This window comes from Trichechus manatus, unplaced genomic scaffold (genome assembly GCF_000243295.1).
Source record: "Trichechus manatus latirostris isolate Lorelei unplaced genomic scaffold, TriManLat1.0 scaffold00210, whole genome shotgun sequence".
Classification (NCBI taxonomy): Eukaryota; Metazoa; Chordata; class Mammalia; order Sirenia; family Trichechidae; genus Trichechus; species Trichechus manatus.
The window spans coordinates 2,661,187-2,679,981 of record NW_004444146.1 but is presented as its reverse complement, the minus strand read 5'-3'; the positions used below and the strand labels follow the sequence as shown (position 1 = coordinate 2,679,981).

Here is an 18,795-nt window from a genome sequence, read left to right as displayed (position 1 = left end):
AGACCAAAGGGGCAGCTTCTGTCCAGAGGTGAGATGGGAAGGCAGAGAGGATTATGAGCTGGTTGAATGGTTATGGGGCATCAGGGGTGGAAAGGAGGAGTGTGCTGTCGCAGAATGGGGTGAGCAGTTAGGGTCACATAACAATGTATGTATAAAAATTTTGTATGGGAGACTAACTTGAAATGTAAACTTCATTTAAAGTACAACAATTTAAAAGAAATAATAAAGATGAAGTTTCCACGTTGTTGTTAGGTGCCATCAAGTCAGTTCCAACTCATAGTGACCCTACGTACAACAGAACAAAACACCGCCCAGTCCTGCACCATCATTGCAGTCATTGTTATGCTTGGGCCTGTTGCAGTCACTGTGTCAGTCCATCTCATTGAGGATCTTTCTCTTTTTCACTAACCCTCTACTCTACCTTAGCATGGTGTCCTCCAGGGACTGTTCCCTCCTGATAATATGTCCAAAGTATGTGAGACAAAATCTCGCCATCCTTGCTTCTAATGAGCATTCTGGCTGTACTTCCTCCTAGACAGATTTGTTTATTCTTCTGACAGTCCACGGTACATTCAATATTCTTTGCCAGCACCTTAATTCAAAGGTGTTAATTCTTCAGTCTTCCAGCTTTCACATGCATATGAGGCAATTGGAAAACACCATGGCTTGGGTCAGGCACACCTTTGTCCTGAAAGTGACATCTTTGCTGTTTGATACTTTAAAGAGGACTTTTGCAGCACATTTGCCCATTGCAATGCATCTTTTGATTTCTTGACTGCTGCTTGCATGGGCATTGATTGGGGATCCAAGTAAAATGAAATCCTTGACAACTTCAGTCTTTTCTCTGTTTATCATGATGTTGTTTATTGGTCCAATTGTAAGGATTTTTGTTTTCTTTATATTTGAGGTGTAATCCATACTGAAGGCTGTAGTCTTTGATCTTCATCAGTGTTTCAAGTCCTCTTTGCTTACAGCAAGCAAGGTTGTGTCATCTGCATATTGTAGGTTGTTAATGAGTCTTCCTCCAATCCTGATGCCACGTTCTTCTTCATATAGTCCAGCTTCTTGGATTACTTGCTCAGCATACTGACTGAATAAGTATGGTGAAACGATACAACCCTGATGCACAAGTTTCTTGATTTTAAACCACACAGTATCCCCTTGTTCTGTTTCAACAACTGCCTCTTGGTCTACCTACAGGTTCCTCATGAGCACAATTAAGTGTTCTGGAATTCTTATTCTTTGCAGTGTTATCCATAATATGTTGTTCCACACAGTTGAAGGCCTTTGCATAGTCAGTAAAACACAGGTAAACATCTTCCTGGTATTCTCCGCTTTCAGCCAGGATCAACCTGATGTCAGCAATGATATTGCTGGTTCCAGGTCCTCTTGTGAATCTGGCTTGAATTTCTGGCAGTTCCCTGTTGATGTACTGCTGCAACTGCTTTTGAATGATCTTCACAAAATTTTACTTGCATGTGATATTAATGATATTGTTCGATAATTTCTGCATTCTTTTGGATCACCTTTCTTTGGAATGGATACAGATATGGATGTCTTTCAGTCTGTTGGCCAGGTAGCTGTCTTCCAAAACTCTTGGCATGGACAAGTGAACTCCTCCAGCGCTGCGTCCATTTGTTGAAAAATCTCAATTGGTATTCCATCAATTCCTGGAGCCTTGTTTTTCACCAGTTCCTTTAGTGCAGCTTGAACCTCTTCCTTCAGTACCTCCTGAAATGGTTGAACATCGATCAATTCTTTTTGGTATAGTGACTCTGTGTATTCCTTCCATCTTCTTTTTATGCTTCCTATGTCATTTAATATTTTCCTATAGAATACTTCAGTATGGTAACTCGGGGCTTGAATTTTTTCTTCCCTTTCAGCTTGAGAAATGCTGAGCATGTTCTTCCCTTTTGGTTTTCTATCTCCAGGTCTTTGCACATGTCATTATAATACTTTACTTTGCCTTTTCAAGCTGCCCGTTGATACCTTCTGTTCAGCTCTTTTACTTTATCATTTCTTCCCTTCACTTTAGCTACTCTACATTTGAGAGCAACTTTTAGAGTCTCTTCTGACATCCATTTTGGTTTTTTGTTTCCTGTCTTTTTAGTGACCTCTTGCTTTCTTCATGTATGATGTCCTTGATGTCATTCCACAACTCGTCTGATCTTCAGTTATTAGTATTCAGTGCGTCAAATCTATTGTTGAGATGGTCTCTAACTTCAGGTGGGATATACTCAAGGTCGTGCTTTAGCTCTCGTGAACTTGTTCTAATTTTCTTCAACTTGAACTTACATATGAGCAATTGATGGTCTGTTCCACAGTCGGCCCCTGGCCTTGTTCTGACTGATGATATTTAAGCTTTTCCTTTGTCTCTTTCCACAGATGTAGTCGATTTGTTTCCTGTGTAGTCCATCTTGCAAGGTCCACATGTATAGTCACTGTTTATTTTGTTGAACAAGATATTTGCAATGAAGAGGTCATTGGTCTTGCAAAATTCATGGAAGACCGTGCGGTCTCCAGCATTATTACTGTCACCAAGGCCATATTTTCCAACGACCAATCCTTCTTTGTTTCCCACTTTCACATTCCAATTGCCGGTAATTATCAATGCATCTTGATTGCATGTTTGATCAATTTCAGACTGCAGAAGTTGGTGAAAACCTTCAATTTCTTCATCTTTGGCCTAGTGGTTGATGCATAAATTTGAATAGTGTATTAACTTGTCTTTCTTGTAGGTGTATGGATATTATCCTATCACTGACAGTGTTGTACTTCAGGATAGATCTTGGAATGTTCTTTTTGATAATGAATGCAACATCATTCCTCTTCAATTTGTCATTCCCGGCATTTTCTGTAATAGCAAAAAAAATACCATCACATGAATTTCAAGAGGAAGAAATAAAACTATGGAACTAGAGAAGTAATTTTTTTTTAGAAGATACCATAGACATTTAGGGTTAAAAAGTACTACTAATGTTTCCTAGCAATGTCAGTGTCAGCCCTATGAAAATCTTCAGTGATACAGATTGCACTCTTCCCCATGCCACCCCATGCCATATTTGAACAACCATTATTCTTTTTTAAAGATTTTCCTTATATTGAACCAAAATCATTCATACTATGCAGAGCAAGACTAATTGTCTTCTGTATGAGCATTCTTCAAATGTTTGAAGAAAGTGATGGTGCGATCTCATTTCTCCCCTGAGTTAAGCTTACCCAGCCTCTCCCCTGTGTTTCATGTGAGGTGGTTTTAGGGCCTCTCACCAGCCGTGATATGAGGTTGATGATACAGCTCTTACTGTTCCAGGACTTCTTATTTGTTTGTTGTTCAGTTCATATTTGTTCTTCGCTATGTTATAATAGGGTATAGTCTCTTATCTTCCCACTAGTGAATCTATAAAATGGAAACCTATAACTAAACACACATTTGAAAGAGTACATATAAAGACTACTCTTAAGTGATGTTTTATCTACACTATAGATTCCCAGTGAGGGATTTCTTTTAAATTTCATAAAACAAAAATTACATCCATAGGAAGTCAGCTTCCAAATGAAACAGTTTGCCTATTTCTTGGCAGATAGTATGCTTTAAGATGGGTAATGTAGTGTCATGTTTTCTCAACGTATTAAACAAATGCATTTTTTATTTTTGTGTTTTCAGATAGTGGCCAGAACTGTAGTGCCAGTAGTAAAGGTGAACGACTAAGTGCCAGACTCAGAGCTTTACCTGGGACAAATGAACCTTATGAAAGTAGCAGTAACAAAGAAATAGGCAAGTGCTGGTGCTCCCCACCCAGTTCCTAAAGGCATAGCAGGGCTGAAGAAGACTGGTGAGATGACAAAATCACGTAACTGGGCATTATTAAGAGCTCGATATATACAGACAGAATTTAAAATGACTTGGGAGAGCATTTCTGTTCACTCTGAGTTGTTTGGTTTTGATTATAAGACTAATTGGTACACATTTGTTTTGCTTTTGTGTATTGCTCTAATGTAACAATCTGTTTTGAAACCTAGATGCCTCTTATGTGGATCCACTTGGCCCTCAAATAGAAAGACCAAAAACTGCAGCCAAAAAAAGGATTGACGAGGATGATTTTGCTGATGAGGAGTTAGGAGACGATTTGCTTCCGGAATAATATATACTTTTTATATGTGATTAAAAGGGAAAGATCACCTTGCAAGATAATACTCAGGTTAAACTTTTGATTAAATATCCAAACTTTAATGTTGAACACTGTCAAAACTTAAAATACATGTATTCTGTTCTATGAGTATGCATTTAAGTTTTTTGTTCTTTTAAGGAATAAAAATGTGAAACTAATGCCTTAGGCCAATGACTCCCTTACCTTTTTAAAAACATCGACCCATAGTAAGAAATTAATTTTATAGCACAACCCAGTACATAATAAGTGACTATGTATTCATGAAATATTTACTGCATATATCAGTACTTCAACACGTGCTGATATTTTCTATGATTTCGTTAAAGTAAAATGCTGGTATTGAAATCACTACATTGATTTCATAGCTTGGAGCTTGGAAAATACAGCACTAGGACATATCCACAATGAATCTTTATTCAAGCTTAATTGCTTGGAGTTTGGAAACTATAAGTCTTTGGTATATTCATGAAATATTTACTGCATATATAAGTACTGCAACACGTGCTGATATTTTCTATGATTTCGTTAAAGTAAAATGCTGGTATTGAAATCACTACATTGATTTCATAGCTTGGAGCTTGGAAAATACAGCACTAGGACATATCCACAATGAATCTTTATTCAAGCTTAATTGCTTGGAGTTTGGAAACTATAAGTCTTTGGAAGTTTTGCCTTGTGGGGACTATTAAAACAGTTATGTTCTGAAAGAAGTAGAAAGTATAGTGAGGGAAATTACCAAACCATAACCCTGTTGCTGCAATTTCTTTCTACCTTCAGCCTAGTGACAGCTGTAAGAATGCTTCTCCCATTTGTGACTTGGGGTATGGGGTGGAGGGCAGGACTGCCTGTGTTTTTCTTTAGCAATGTGTTTGGCCCAGGGCTTTGAACTAGTTCATGTCAGTTCGACCCCCTGCTGAGAATTTGTGTTTCCACCCCCCAGATATACTGAATCAGAATCCCCTGGGGATCTTGTTAAAATGTAGATTCTGATTCAGTATATCGAGGTGGAAATGCAAATTCTCAGCAGGGGGTCAAACCAAAACGAACTGGTTCAAACCCCTGGTCTGGCTGGCCAAGACTATTCAGAAGAATTTCACTGATGAGACAGAAGTGGCTCATGTTTAGCACTACGGTAGGGAGGATGGAGCCCTCGGTCTTATTTAACACTGTCTGTACAATACTAACACTAGTGTTAGCTTCAGGAGAAGGAAAAGCAAAATTAGATAACATTCCCTGTCCAAGAAAGGTTATGGTCTAATGCAGAAGGCAGTCAGCAAATACACCAAACACCTACTATGTGCAGAGGACAATTCAAGATCTGGGGATACAATAGTAAACAAGACCCTGCCCTCAAGGAGCTTGCATTCTTGTGGGGAAGACAATAAATACATTTTTTTAAAAAGGACTTCAGACATTGTTAAATGCAGTTTAAAAACTAAAATGGAATAATGTGATAGGGAGATGTGGTGGTGAAAGAGGGGCTCAGTAGGACAGTCAGGGAAGACCTCTGGGAGGTTGCATTTGTGTTAACACCAGAATGATGAGACAGCAGTGTTCTAAGCTGAAGGAACAACAAGTGCAAGCGTACTGAAATAGGAATGATCTAGACATGTTAGAGGGTTATTGAGTTAGAATGATAGTGAGTTAGAGGGTTTGGAGCCCAGCAGTGTGGGTGGTTGTCTTAGTCTGGGATCTCTAGAGGAGCAAAACCAGTGAAATGTATGTAGATATATATGGAGAGATTGACTTCAAGGAAATGGCTCATTTAATTGTAGGGACTGGCAATTCCCAAATCCATTGGTCAGGTGACAGGCTGAAGACTTGTGCTGGCTCATGTGATTGCAGGGGCTGATGAATCCAAAATCTGCAGGTCAGGCAGCAAGCCAGAGACTTCTGTGGGCTTATGTCCCAAGAACCAGAGGTCAGGCAACGAAAAGAGTGCAGGGTCAAGAAAGAAAGCAAGCTTTGCCAGAACATCTATTTATATACTGGAGGCAGGCCACACTCCCAAGGAAACTCCCCTTTGAACTGCTTGGCTACTACATCAGATCACAAAATGGAAGATGATTACATAGTGTCTGCCAAACCACTGAGAATCAGCCTAGCCAAGTTGACACATTAACCATCACAGTGGTATACTATATACATGGGAAAGGAGATCCAAGAGGTAGGCAGGGTAATTAGATTACACAGAGCCTTATAGACTTTCACAGAGTTTGGGTCTTACTCTAGTTACAATAGAGAAGCCTTTAGAAGGTCTTGTGCAAGGGAGGTGAGTGACATGACGTAACCTTTAGAAACCAGCAACCACACTGGTTACCATGAAGATGAATTTGGAGTAGACGGAAGAGAAAGGAAGGTTGAAACTACTAGCAGTAGCTAGATGATAGAAAAATGCAACTCAAACGAGGTTTTTAGCAATAGGAACAGTGAAAATTGGTTAGATTCAGCATACATTTTGGAAGTAGAGCTCAGAAGACTGACTAATGGATTGAATATGGACTATGAGGAAAAGATGATGCCAAAGTTTATGGCTGAGCAACTGAGTAGCTAGTGTTGGCTTTTACCAAGATAGGAGTGGATTTAGGGGGAATCAATAGTCATGAATTAAAAAACAAGTTGCTGTTGAATTGATTCCAACTCACGATGACCCCATGTCTGTCAGAGTAGAGCTGTGCTCCATAGGGTTGTTAATGACTGATTTTTCAGAGGTGGATCACCAGGCCTTTCTTCCAAGGCACTTCTGGATGGACTTGAACCACTAATCTTCTGCTTAGCTGAGTGCATTAACCATTTGCACCACCCAGGGACTCATCATGATTGAGCCATGTTAACACTGAGATGCCTCTTAAGCATCCAATTGGAGATGCAAAGAACACAGATATGCCAATCTGGAGATCATAAAAGAGATTAGGGCTGGAGGTATAAACTTGGGATCCATCAGTATATGGATAGTATTTAATAGCATGGAACTGAATGAGATCGCTTAGAGAGAGTAAAGATACAGAAGGGAGGCAGTCTAAGAAATGAGCCCTAGAGTGCAATATTTGGAGATCAGGAGAAATAAGTGGATCCAATAAAAGTGACTGAGAAGAGCAGCAGGTGATGTAGAAGGTTTCAGTATTGAAGGAGTGGGACTTTCAGTTCCAAAAAGGATGCTGTAGATCTGGTAGGGCATTGCACCTATTGCAACAACTGGGGGAAGAGGAGAAAGATAACAAATTAATCACTGCAGAAATCATATGGTTAAAGTCACTGGAGAGCTGTGGAAGTAACAAGACTAAATAAACAAAAATTCCAGATAGGGAAGAGTGATTTCTGGATGAACAGATAATCCCAAATGTTTTCATCCCTGGGGACATTTGTCAATTCTGCATATGGGTTGAGAATCAGGCTTAGCCAAGGGAAAATGATTCTTCTAGTGGAAAGAGAAACTAGTAGAACTTTTTCCATGCAGAGTTGGCATAACTAATTGTAAACTTAGAAGAACCCCAAACTTATAATTTGTTTTCTACCACAGGGCATTTGCTGAGTTCTAGGGTGATGCTGAAGACTGGAAAACTGAGCTGGAGTCTTTTAAAAGTGTAGAGAGATTTCTACAATCTTATGGTCCGTTGAAGACACAGCCCTGCTAGAGGGAACGTCTTGCCATAAATATACAATTGGTCTACCCTCAATACATTTGCTATTTTATGAAGCTCTGTGGAGCATGAGGTTAATGATCTAAATGCAAAACCTCCAAATGGTATATTTGAATCTCATGTAGTCTTTCAGGGCTAAGGAGACAGATGCTTCAAAAGCCTGGAAGGACAAACACAAACCAGAGGTGAACTGATTCTTATAAACACTGCAGCCCAGCCCCAACTGAGCTAAACACTTGATTAGATTGAAGTAAATAGCCTCTGATGGTAATAGTATCAACTGGAGCCTCTATGGTTCTTATATACACAAGGCCTAGCATACAAAAAGAAAAGATTACTAACAACTACAAAATATATAAAATAGAAAAGAAAAGAAATAAAACCTAGATGGAGAGCCTAGATGTGCAGAGAATGCCCCAAGCTCCAGAAAGGAACACAACCCAACAGAAGCCCCCAACATTGGAAAATAAGATTCTTTGTAAAAGTGAAATAAGGAGGAATCAAATGTCATAGATGCCATCAATCATTTGTAGGGGTACAAAAAAACCAAACCTGTTGCAGTCAAGTTGATTCCAACTCATAGCAACTCTATAGGGCAGAGTAGAACTGCCCTGTAGGGTTTCCAAGGAGCATCTGGTGGATTTGAACTGCTGACCTTTTGGTTAACAGCTGAGTTCTTAACTACTGCACCACCAGGGCTCCAAGTCACTCTAAAAACAAACCTACAAACAAAAGCAGGTCAGTTAGTGGGAGTTGGGAATATGTAGGGACACTGAAGTTCAACTGTGGAAGTTAGTACAATAAACAAAATGAAGCCATGGATCAGGTGCTAGTTTTGGAACCATAAAAAAAGGAAAATTCTGTAACACAACACAAGAAAAAATCTGCAAGACTTGAAAAAAATGACCTCAAAAAAAATTACTAGACATGCAAAGAGGCAAGAAAATATGACCAAACAACAGAGGCAGAGTCCTAAATAATCCAGATAATCTAATAGATAAGGACTTTAAGATAGCTAAGATTGAATAGCAGTGAAAATGGTGGAGTAGGCAGTTCCAAGGTTTCTTCACAGAAACATTAAAAAAAAAAAAATCAGGTAAAAACTGTCAGAATCAACTTTGTTATAATTTTGGAAAGTAGTCAAAAGTTTACAACAACCAAGCAAATTCAGAATCAAGAAAGAGAATTTTAAAATAGTAAAGCTTTGTGGCGGTTTTATTTACCCTTGCTCATTCCACCATGCCCCAGTTTGGCAGTGTTCTTAAAGATGGAAGCCTGCATTTCTACTGTAGGACACTGGTCACTGGTTCTGGAGGGAGCAGGCCAGACCTTATATGCAAAGAATTGTGTTTGGCTGTTCTAACCTGTCTTGAGGCTACCTGAAGAACGGGTACAGCCACTTGTCTTTGTTTCAGCTAACTTGATACTCGGGGTGGAATAGTGGTGGGCATTCCTAGAAAACATTGTAAGGCAAACAACCCACAGCAGCCTGGGACAAACGATTACAGTTGAGACATACAACAGTGTTGAAAGTCTGGGAGGGAAAGCTGGGGAGAGTGTTTCTTTGGGAAGTTAGGGCATTCAAAAGAGTTGTGTATACTTGAGAATTTAGAAAGCCACGTGCATGCCCAGGGCAGGACACATTGCTCAGGAAAGACCTGAGAAGACCCTAAGCTTTCACCTCTAATGTCTAGGCTGAGTTCAAGCAAGAAGTGAAGGCTAAGGGAGAGTTGCAAATGGCCTGGCTATGTGTTGAAGGAGTTTCCCAGCACAGAGCCAATCTGCAAAGACTATAGAGGTTTTTTCCTCTTTCTTTTCTCTTTCTCCTCCTTCCCCCCCACCTTTTTTTTTTTTTTTTTTTTTTTTTGAAAAAGGAAATCTCTGTAAAACACTAGGTGAACACACCCTAAAGGAACAGAGGATTCAGAGACAACACATGGTGAAGAATACAGACTTTACAAAATTCGTTTATAAATGTCACTAAACGAACAAACATCTACAGCCTACAGAAAGCAACAAAAACAAACCCTGAGGAAGGAGAGAATCTAATTTCCAGAGTTAACCACATTATATATTAACATGTCCACTTTTCAACAAAAAATTATGAAGCATGAAGAGAAACAAGGAAGTATGGCTTATTCACATAAGAAAGGAAACTGTCCCTGAGGAAGCACAGACATTGCACTTACTAGACAAAGATAATCAACTGTCTTAAATATGCTCAGTGAGATAAAGGAAACAGAACAATGATGTATGAACACATAGAAATTATCAAGACAAATTATAAACGGGAACCAGTTGGAAATTCTGGAGCTAACAAGTACAACAATTCAAATGAAAAACTCACTAGAAGATTTCAGTAGCAGATATGAGCATGCAGAAGAAATAATTAACCAATTTGAAAATAGGTCAATTGAAATTGTCTAGTCTGAGGAGAAGGAAAAAAAAAGAATGAATAAAAATGAACATAGCCTAAGAGACTTCTGGCACACCATCAAGTATATCGACATGCATAATAGGAATTCCATTGGGAGAGAATAAAAAGGAGCAGAAAGAATATTTGAGGAAATAATGGCCAAAAGCTCCCCAAATTTTAAAAAAGACGTGAATCTACGTATCAAATAAGCCCAACAAAGTCCAAGAAGGACAAACGCAAAGAGATCCACACCAAGACACACTATAACCAAATTGTTGGAAGTGAAGTACAAAGAGAGAATCTTGAAAGCAGCAAGAGAGAAGCAACTCATTACATTCAGGGAACCCTCAATAAAACTAACAGCTGATTTCTCATCAGAGACTATGGAGGCCAGACATGAGTGGGATGACATTTTTAAAGTGCTGACAGAAAAAACTTTAAACCAAAATTTCTATATCCAGCAAAGCTATCCTTCAAAAATGAAAGAGAAATTAAGAAATTCTTAGATAAACATAAGCTGTGGTAGTTTGTTGCTAGTCAGCGTGCCCTACAAGAAATGATAAAGGGATTCTGGGAAGATGTTGGCATAAACAAACCATTGAGCTGACCCTTCCCCACATATACAACATGAAAATGGTGCTTGGCTTTGTAGGACTCTGAATCAGGGAGCAGAGGAAAGCAGTGGGGGAACTGAAGACAAGCAAGAATCAACAAATCAACAAGTCACAGTAGGAAAATTACTTCTCCCACCGTCCCTACCCCTCCTCCCCAACCACATGGGCCTCTACCTGCTGTGAACTGGGGTAGCAGCCCCAGAAAAAAAAAAAAAAAAAGCCTTCTTCCCTAACCACCACAGTGCCTGCATGAACAAAGAGAAGGACCCCAAGTTTCTGCCCCAAAATCAACAAGACAGACCTCCCCAGGGGTCCGTTTGGAATGTGCCAGCACCTCCTCCATCCAGACACTGTTGGTTGCAAGCCTATTGCAAATTGCTACAGAAGGCCTGTCCAGCAGAGTCTGCTCCCGTAGTAAACACTCTACTGGCCTCCCTGAGCACTCCATAGCCCAGGCTTCTGGAACCAGTAGAACTGACCTCCTGGGGAGTCAATTCAGGTCTCTCTGCTCCCCCTTTCAGTCAGTGCTGAGGACTGCTGACGCTGCTGTGTGTTAAGAAGCAGGCATCTTCAGTGGAGGCTACACCCACAGCCAACGTACTACAGGGAGGGCTCTGATAGCAACAAGGCATGACAGCCTCCCCCACCTGGATGCTGTCACCTGCAAGCCTGCTGTGAATTGCTACAGAAGAGCCCTGCAGTGGAGTCTGCTCCCATAGTCAGCACTCTAACTGCCTCCCTGCACACTCCATAGCTCTGGCCTCTCAAACCAACAGAAAAAACCTCCCTGAGGGTTAACTAGGGTTAGTCTGCCCCCATTCCAAGTGGCACTGAGGACGGCTGACAGAAGCTGCTGTGAGTTAGGAAGCAGAAGTCTTGAGTGAAGGCTACACTCACAGCCAACAATCTACTAGGAGGACTCTGATAACAACAAGGTCAACTTCCATACAGATCTGACAAGAGTGTGACACCCCTCCCCCACCTGGGAATTATTGGTTCACAGGCTGTTGCAAACTGCTACAGAAATCCCTGCAGTGGAGTCTACTCCCATAGCACTCTACCTGTCTCCCTATGCACCCCATAGCTCAGTCCTGTGAAACCAACAGGACAGACCTCCCTAGGAATCAATTTGTGTCTGTCTCCCCTTATAGTCCTGAGGCTGCTGTGTGCTAGGAAGCACGCATATTAAGTGAAGGCTACACCCACAGCCAACATAGCAAAAAGGCAGACAGTTGAATTGGCAAAAGTTGTGTGATAGATATATTTACAACAATGAAAAAAAAATAAGAGTAGCTGTTGAGGCACTTATGCACAATCAAACACGTCAGGGAATTTGTGGATAGATGAGCTGCAGCAGCAGAGAACCAACAGCAGCAGAACCAGGAGACCAGTGCGAGACGGTACTGGAGCCGACCCAAGGAGCGAGAGAGCTGAGTGCTTGTTGGTGGAAGGCTTCCTGGCAGAGTGGGGTGCCTCCAGGCACTTACTGGTGGAGCTACAGAGCTTTGGAACACTTGCCCCAGCAGGGCAGATGCGGGCATGAGGCCGAGAGCCAAGAGGCCACAGGAAACAGAAGCAGAAGCTGAAGAGACAAGCGACACAAGAAGCCGAGCTGCTTCAGTCTTAGAAGGTATGGCCATGACGTCAGGGGTTTCAAAGGGTGGAGTAGTGGCCTCTGGTGCTTCTAAGGGTGGAGTCGCCATCAGATAGACTGGGAGAATGGTGCGCCTAAAGCCAAGGGGGCAGAGTTGCTGTCCCAGTGGGCCTGGAAGGTGGAGCTGAATCTCAGGGGCGAGGGGTCTCCACTCAAAATCCAGAGACTGTGGTCAATACCAAGAGTCGGGAGGGCAGGGCCATTGTGTAAACTGTCTCAGAGAACAGAGGATTATTTTCAAAGCCTTGAGGGCTAATGTAATGTGTTCTGACTTGCTTGGTGCCTTTTATCACTTCTTTTCCTCTAGTTTCTCCCATTTGTAATGGAAATGTCTAGCTTGTGCCTGTTCTGCCGTTGTACCTTTGGAAGCAGATTAATTTGTATTCTAGATTTCACAGATGAAGAGGAATTTTTGGATTTTGGATTTAGAGTTAAGACTTTGGCTGTGATATGATGGAGTGAATATGTTTTGCATGTTGCAAGGATGTGATTTTTTGGGGGCCAAAGGTGGAATGTCATGGATTGAATTATGTCCTCTCAAAAATGTATCAGTTTGGCTGGGCCATGATTCCCGGTTTTGTGTGATTTTCCTATATGTTGTAAATCCTGCCTCTATGATGTTAATGAGGGAGGATGGGTGGCAGTTGTGTTAGTGTCATGGATTGCATTATGTCCCCCAAAAAAAGTGTGTATCAATTTGGCTAGGCCAAGATTCCTGGTACTGGGTGATTTTCCTCTATGTTGTAAACCTGCTTCTATGATGTTAATGAGGGAGGATGGGTGGCAGTTGTATTAGTAAGGCAAGACCTGATCTACAAGACTGGATTGTGTCCCAAGGCAATGTCTTGAGATATAAAAGACAGAAGTGAGCAGTGAGACAGAGGGACCTCATACCATCAAGAAAGCAGTAGCAGGAGCAGAGCACGTCACTTGGACCGGGGTCCCTGTGCAGAGAAGCTCCTAGTCTGGGAGAACACCGAAGAGAAGAAGGCCGACAGAGAGAAAAAGCTTTCCCCTGGAGCTGACGCCCTGAATTTGGACTTTTAGCCTACTTTGACTGTGAGGAAATAAACTTCTCTTCGTTAAAACCATCCACTTGTGGTGTTTCTGTTATAGCAGCACTAGATGACTAAGACAGATATATTTACAACAATGACAAAAAAGAGTAGCTGTTGAGGCACTTATGCACAACCAAACACCTCATGGAATTTGGTTCCTTGGTTTAGAGGTTTAGGGTCATGATTTCATAGGACAGTTAACTCGCCTAATAACATATTTAGTGCTTCTGTTCTACCTCCTAGTTCATTGCCTAATGCCTGGGGTCTTAAAAGCTTGAAAGTGGCCATCCAAGGCACAATTGGTCTCAATTCACCTGGAGCAACAAAGGAAGAAGGAGAGTCAGAAATAGGAGGAAACAGAATGTGTGGCTAATTGCCTCCATGAACAACTACCTCCTTTGCCATGAGACCAGAACTGGATGGTGCCCGGCTGCCATTACTGAACATTTTGATCAAAGATTCCATAGGAGAATCTTGATCAAAAGGGATAAAATGTAGAACAGCATCTCAAATTCTCATGACCTCTAGAATTTCTGGAGCCATGGAGGGTGGATGAACCCCTAAAACTATTGCCCTGAGGTAATCTTTAAACCTTAAACCAAAAGTATCTCCTGAAGTCATCTTAAAACAGAACAATAGTTAAGCTTAACTAGTAAAAAAGATCTGCCTTTCTTGATCATTATGGTCTTTTAAGAGCTATCTATATGGGATCAAACTGACAACATCAACTCAAATGATTAGACAGGAAACTTAGGGGGCAGTGAGTTTATGTTAATGAAGGAGGAACAACTCAGAAAAGGAGGATGAGAATGGTTGCACAACTCAAAGAATGTAATCAGTGTCTCTAAATTGTACATGTATAAACTGTTGAATTGGTGTATGATTTGCTATGTATATTCTCAACAACAGCATTATAAATAAAATTTAGAAGAAAAATGCTAAAGAGAGTACTTAAGGCTGAAATGAAAGGAAACTAATTCATAGCCATGTGAAGAAATAAAGAGAACTGCATTGGAGCAAAGATTTTTTACGCTATTGAAGCTAAGTTGGTATCAATTCAAACTATATTGTTATAAATTTAGGATGTTAATTGTAATCTTCATTGTAACTACTAAGAAAATATCTTTTAAAATATGCAAAAGGACATAAGAAGAGAATCAAAATGGTATACTACAAAAAATGAAATGCAAAAGAAAGTAGTACAGGAAGTCCCAACTTACAACAGGGTTCTGTTCCAACAACTTTGTCATAAGTCAGTTCTGATGTAAGTCAAATATCTCTTTTTTTTTCTTTTAGTTTTCATTATTATTGCCCTTTATTATCAGTATCTTTATAAATTCAATCTTTATTTGTCCCTGGCAGTTGGCATGAGAATAACATCAGCAAATTACAAACTGCAACATGTATGTAGTACATATTACTAATGATAAGATGTACCAAAAAAAAAAGTCAGTTGTAAGTGTGGTTCATCGTAACTCAAATACTTTGTAAGTCAGGGACTACCTGTAATAGAGAAAATGAGAGGAAAAAAAATTGTAAGACTTAAAGAAAGCAAATAGCAAAGTGGCAGAAGTAAGTCTCCTTTCTTATCAATGATTAAATGTAAGTGAATTAACCTCTCCAATCAAAAAGGAGAGATTAACCGAGTAAATTTTTAAAAAGCATTATTCAACTATATACTATCTACAAGAAACTCACTTTAGATCCAAAGACACAAATAAGTTCAAATTGAAAGAATGGAATAAGATAGTCCATGTAAATAATAAACAAAAAGAGAGATGAGGTGACTATACTACCATCAAACTAAAGACTTTAAGTCAAAAACTGTTACAAGAGACAAAAAAGAACATTACATCTTGATAAAAGAGTCAATTCACCAAGAAGATATAATAATTATAAACATATATGCACCACACAACAGAGCCTAAAAAATAAGAAACAAACATTGACAAATCTAAAGAAATAGTTATACATTAGTAATTGGAGACTTCAATATCCCACTCTCAATAATAAATAGAATCTAGACAGAAGATCAGTAAAGAAATAGAGGACTCAAACAACACCACAAATCAACTGGACCTAACAGACATATATAGAACACTCCACCCAACAACAACAGAATACACATTCTTTTCTAGTACACAAGGATAATTCACCAGAATATGCTATAAGTTAGGTCCAAAAACAAGTCTCAATAAATTTTCAAAGACTAAATTCATAGAAAGTATTTTCTTCTACTACAATTGGAATGAAGCCAGAAGGAAAACTGGCAAATTCAAAAAATATGTATTAATTAAATGACACGGTATTAAACAATGAGTCAAAGAAAAATCACAAGGGATTTTAAAAAATACAAATGGCTGAAAATGAAAGAACATACCAAAACTTATGGGATGAAGGCAGTGCTCAGAGGGAAATTTATAGCTGTAAATTCCTGCATTAAAAAAGGAAGAAAGGAAAACACAATGGCAGCCAATATGGCAGAGTAGTCAGACGCTTCCTGTGGTCCCTCTTACAACAAAAAAAAAGTGAATCGATTATGTATCACAATCTAGGAGCCCTGAACATCAAAGGTAAAGTTGAAGTATCGGACTTAGTGGCAGGGGGAGGGAGAGACGATTCAGAAGCAGCGAGGAGTTGCCAGATCTGATCCTGTGGGAACCAGCACCCTTCAGCCCAGATAGGCTGGCATTCACAGTGAGGCAAGCAGTGGCTCTCAGGAGGCATTTTTCACATCAGGGGAGACCAAGTGGCAGAGTCTACTTGGACTGCCAGAACTAGTGAAAAGTGGCACTCAATCAGCAAAAGAAAAGTACATGCTTCTGACCTACTGCACAAATCAAAAAACAGCCCTTTTGGGGAAAAACTCTCTCCCATTTACCTGCTCCCTCCCTGCTCTGCACTGGGTGCCTGGATGGCTTCAGCAATTCCTGAATCCCCTGGGCCGGAAGTGGGACCTGTCACATGGCCTGAGCCATTCTAGCCTTGGAGAGGGAAGAAATTAACAAACAGGAAAAAATAATCTGCCGGCTCCCTTAAACCAGGAACTTAGGGTTAGCACAGCTCCTTTGCATAGGCACAGACATGAGTGGTCCACGAACTCTGAATGCCTTTCACCCCTACATAGACCTGTGTGTACCCATTTCAACAGCAAAGACCCTCATTAGCACAGTACAACAAGGTAACACAGGGTAATACAGTTGAAGTTAGCCTTCAACTGTATTACCTACATGGAGAAGTTGTAGGTTCTTGATATTTGACACTGCTCTGGCCATTAAGCAGGGTCCTCACCTACCCACATCAGGGACCTAATGACTGGTGGCTCCACCTACACTACCTAGCCACCCACGATAGGCATCCAAGAATAAGTGGTGCCTCCCAGTCCTTACACCAACAGCATTGGGTGCTTATAGTCTGGCTGCAAAACCCACCCACTTTCCTCCCACTCAGGGCCTTGCTCAGCATGTGACCCCTTACTGCTGCCAGATACCTGTGCTTACACCAATCATGCATGCCTGTCTAGGACTGTAGGTGAGACTTGCACCACACACCTGGTGACCAACTACCTGAATACCTGAGCTGAATCCATACAAGAAAAGTAAACAGACTCCTGGGCTCACATACCTAGTAACAGATCTAACCACCTGATGACAGGACGTTAGAGCTTTGAAGACACCAATAATCAAACTAGCTTACATGAGAAGCCTATTTGGGCATATCAAAACAAAACAAAACAAGAAGCTAGGACACAGTAAACAAACACAAAATAAATTTAATAACTTACTCATGGCTCAGAGACAACAGTCAATATCAAATCACATAAAGAGGAAAACCATGATGGCTTCAGCAAGCTCCCAAAATAATAAATTTTCCAGAAGAAGAGAATTTCTTGGAATTACTAGAGGTCAAATACAAAAGATTAATATACAGAACTTTTCAAGATATCAGGAAGAAGATCAGGCAAAACTCAGAATGAGCCAAGGAATACACAGACAAAGCAATAGAGGAACTTAAGAAGATTAGACAAGAGCATAATGACTAATTTAACAGGCTGCAAGAATCCATAGAGAGAGAGCAATCAGAAATCCAAAGGATTAACAATAAAATTTCAGAATTAGATAACTCAAAAGAAAGTCATAGGAGCAGAATTGAGGCAATGGAAGTCAGAATTAGTGAGATTGAAGATAAAGCACTTGACACCAACTTATTTGAGGAAGAATTGGATAAAAGGATTTAAAAAAATGAAGAAACCCTAAAAATTATATGAGACCCTATCAAGAGGAATAACCTACGAGTGATTGGAGTACCAGAACAGGGGGCAATAATAGAAAATACATAGAGAATTGTTGAAGATTTGTTGGCAGAAAACTTCCTTGATATCATGAAAGATGAGAAGATATCTATCCAAGATGCTCATCAAACCCCACATAAGGTAGATCCCAAAAGGAAGTCATCAAGACATATTATAATTAAACTTGCCAAAACCATAGATAGAATTTTAAGAGCAGCTAGGGATAAACAAAAAGTCATCTACAAAGGAGAGTCAATAAGACAAGCTTGGACTACTCAGCAGAAACCATACAGGCAAGAAGGCAATGGGATGACATATATAAAGCCTTGAAGGAAAAAAATTGCCAGCCAAGAATTATATATCCAGCAGTACTGTCTCTCAAATATGATGGTGAAATTAAAGCATTTCTAGATAAACAGATGTTTAGGAAATTTGTAAAAACCAAACCAAAATTACAAGAAATACTAAAGGGAATCCTCCGGTTAGAAAATCAATAAAATCAGATAACAACCCAAGACTAGAACACAGGACACAGCAACCGGATAGCAACCCAGATAGGGAAGTCACAGAAATAAATCAAAGCTAAAACACTGAAAATAGGAAAACAGAGACATCAATATGTAAAAGATGACAACATTAAAACGAAAACAGGGACTACATAATGTAGTCATAGATCTTTCATAAGGAGAGGAAGTCAAGACAATATAAAGAAATGAAAGAGTGGTTTAAACTCAGAAAAATAGGGGTAAATATTAAGGTAACCACAAAGGAAACTAACAATCCTACAAATCAAAAAAATAAAAATAAAAAAAATAAAGACTCAGCAAATACAAAAACAACAACAAAGAAAAAGATGGAAAGAAAATACATAAAGAAAAACGACTCAGCACAGAAAATTAAGTGGAACAAAGAAACTGTCAACAACACCAAAAAAAAAAAAAAAAAGACATTA

The 18,795-nt window shown here is 39.9% G+C and overlaps 1 protein-coding gene across 4 annotated transcripts in view; it reads left to right on the top strand.

Moving 5' to 3' along the window:
- The window catches only part of IFT88 (intraflagellar transport 88), a 224,900-nt gene extending 220,500 nt beyond the window's left edge, over positions 1-4,400 (top strand). For 2 of the 4 annotated variants that reach the window (XM_004388400.2, XM_004388399.2), the window contains 2 exons: positions 3,665-3,775; positions 4,021-4,400. In XM_004388400.2, coding sequence (XP_004388457.1) covers positions 3,665-3,775; positions 4,021-4,142 — 233 coding nt within the window. In that variant the 3' untranslated portion in view covers positions 4,143-4,400. The remainder of the gene's footprint in view (positions 1-3,664; positions 3,776-4,020) is intronic. The other 2 variants (XM_023742460.1, XM_023742461.1) reach the window with 2 other exon arrangements.
- Positions 4,401-18,795: the final 14,395 nt, after the last annotated feature.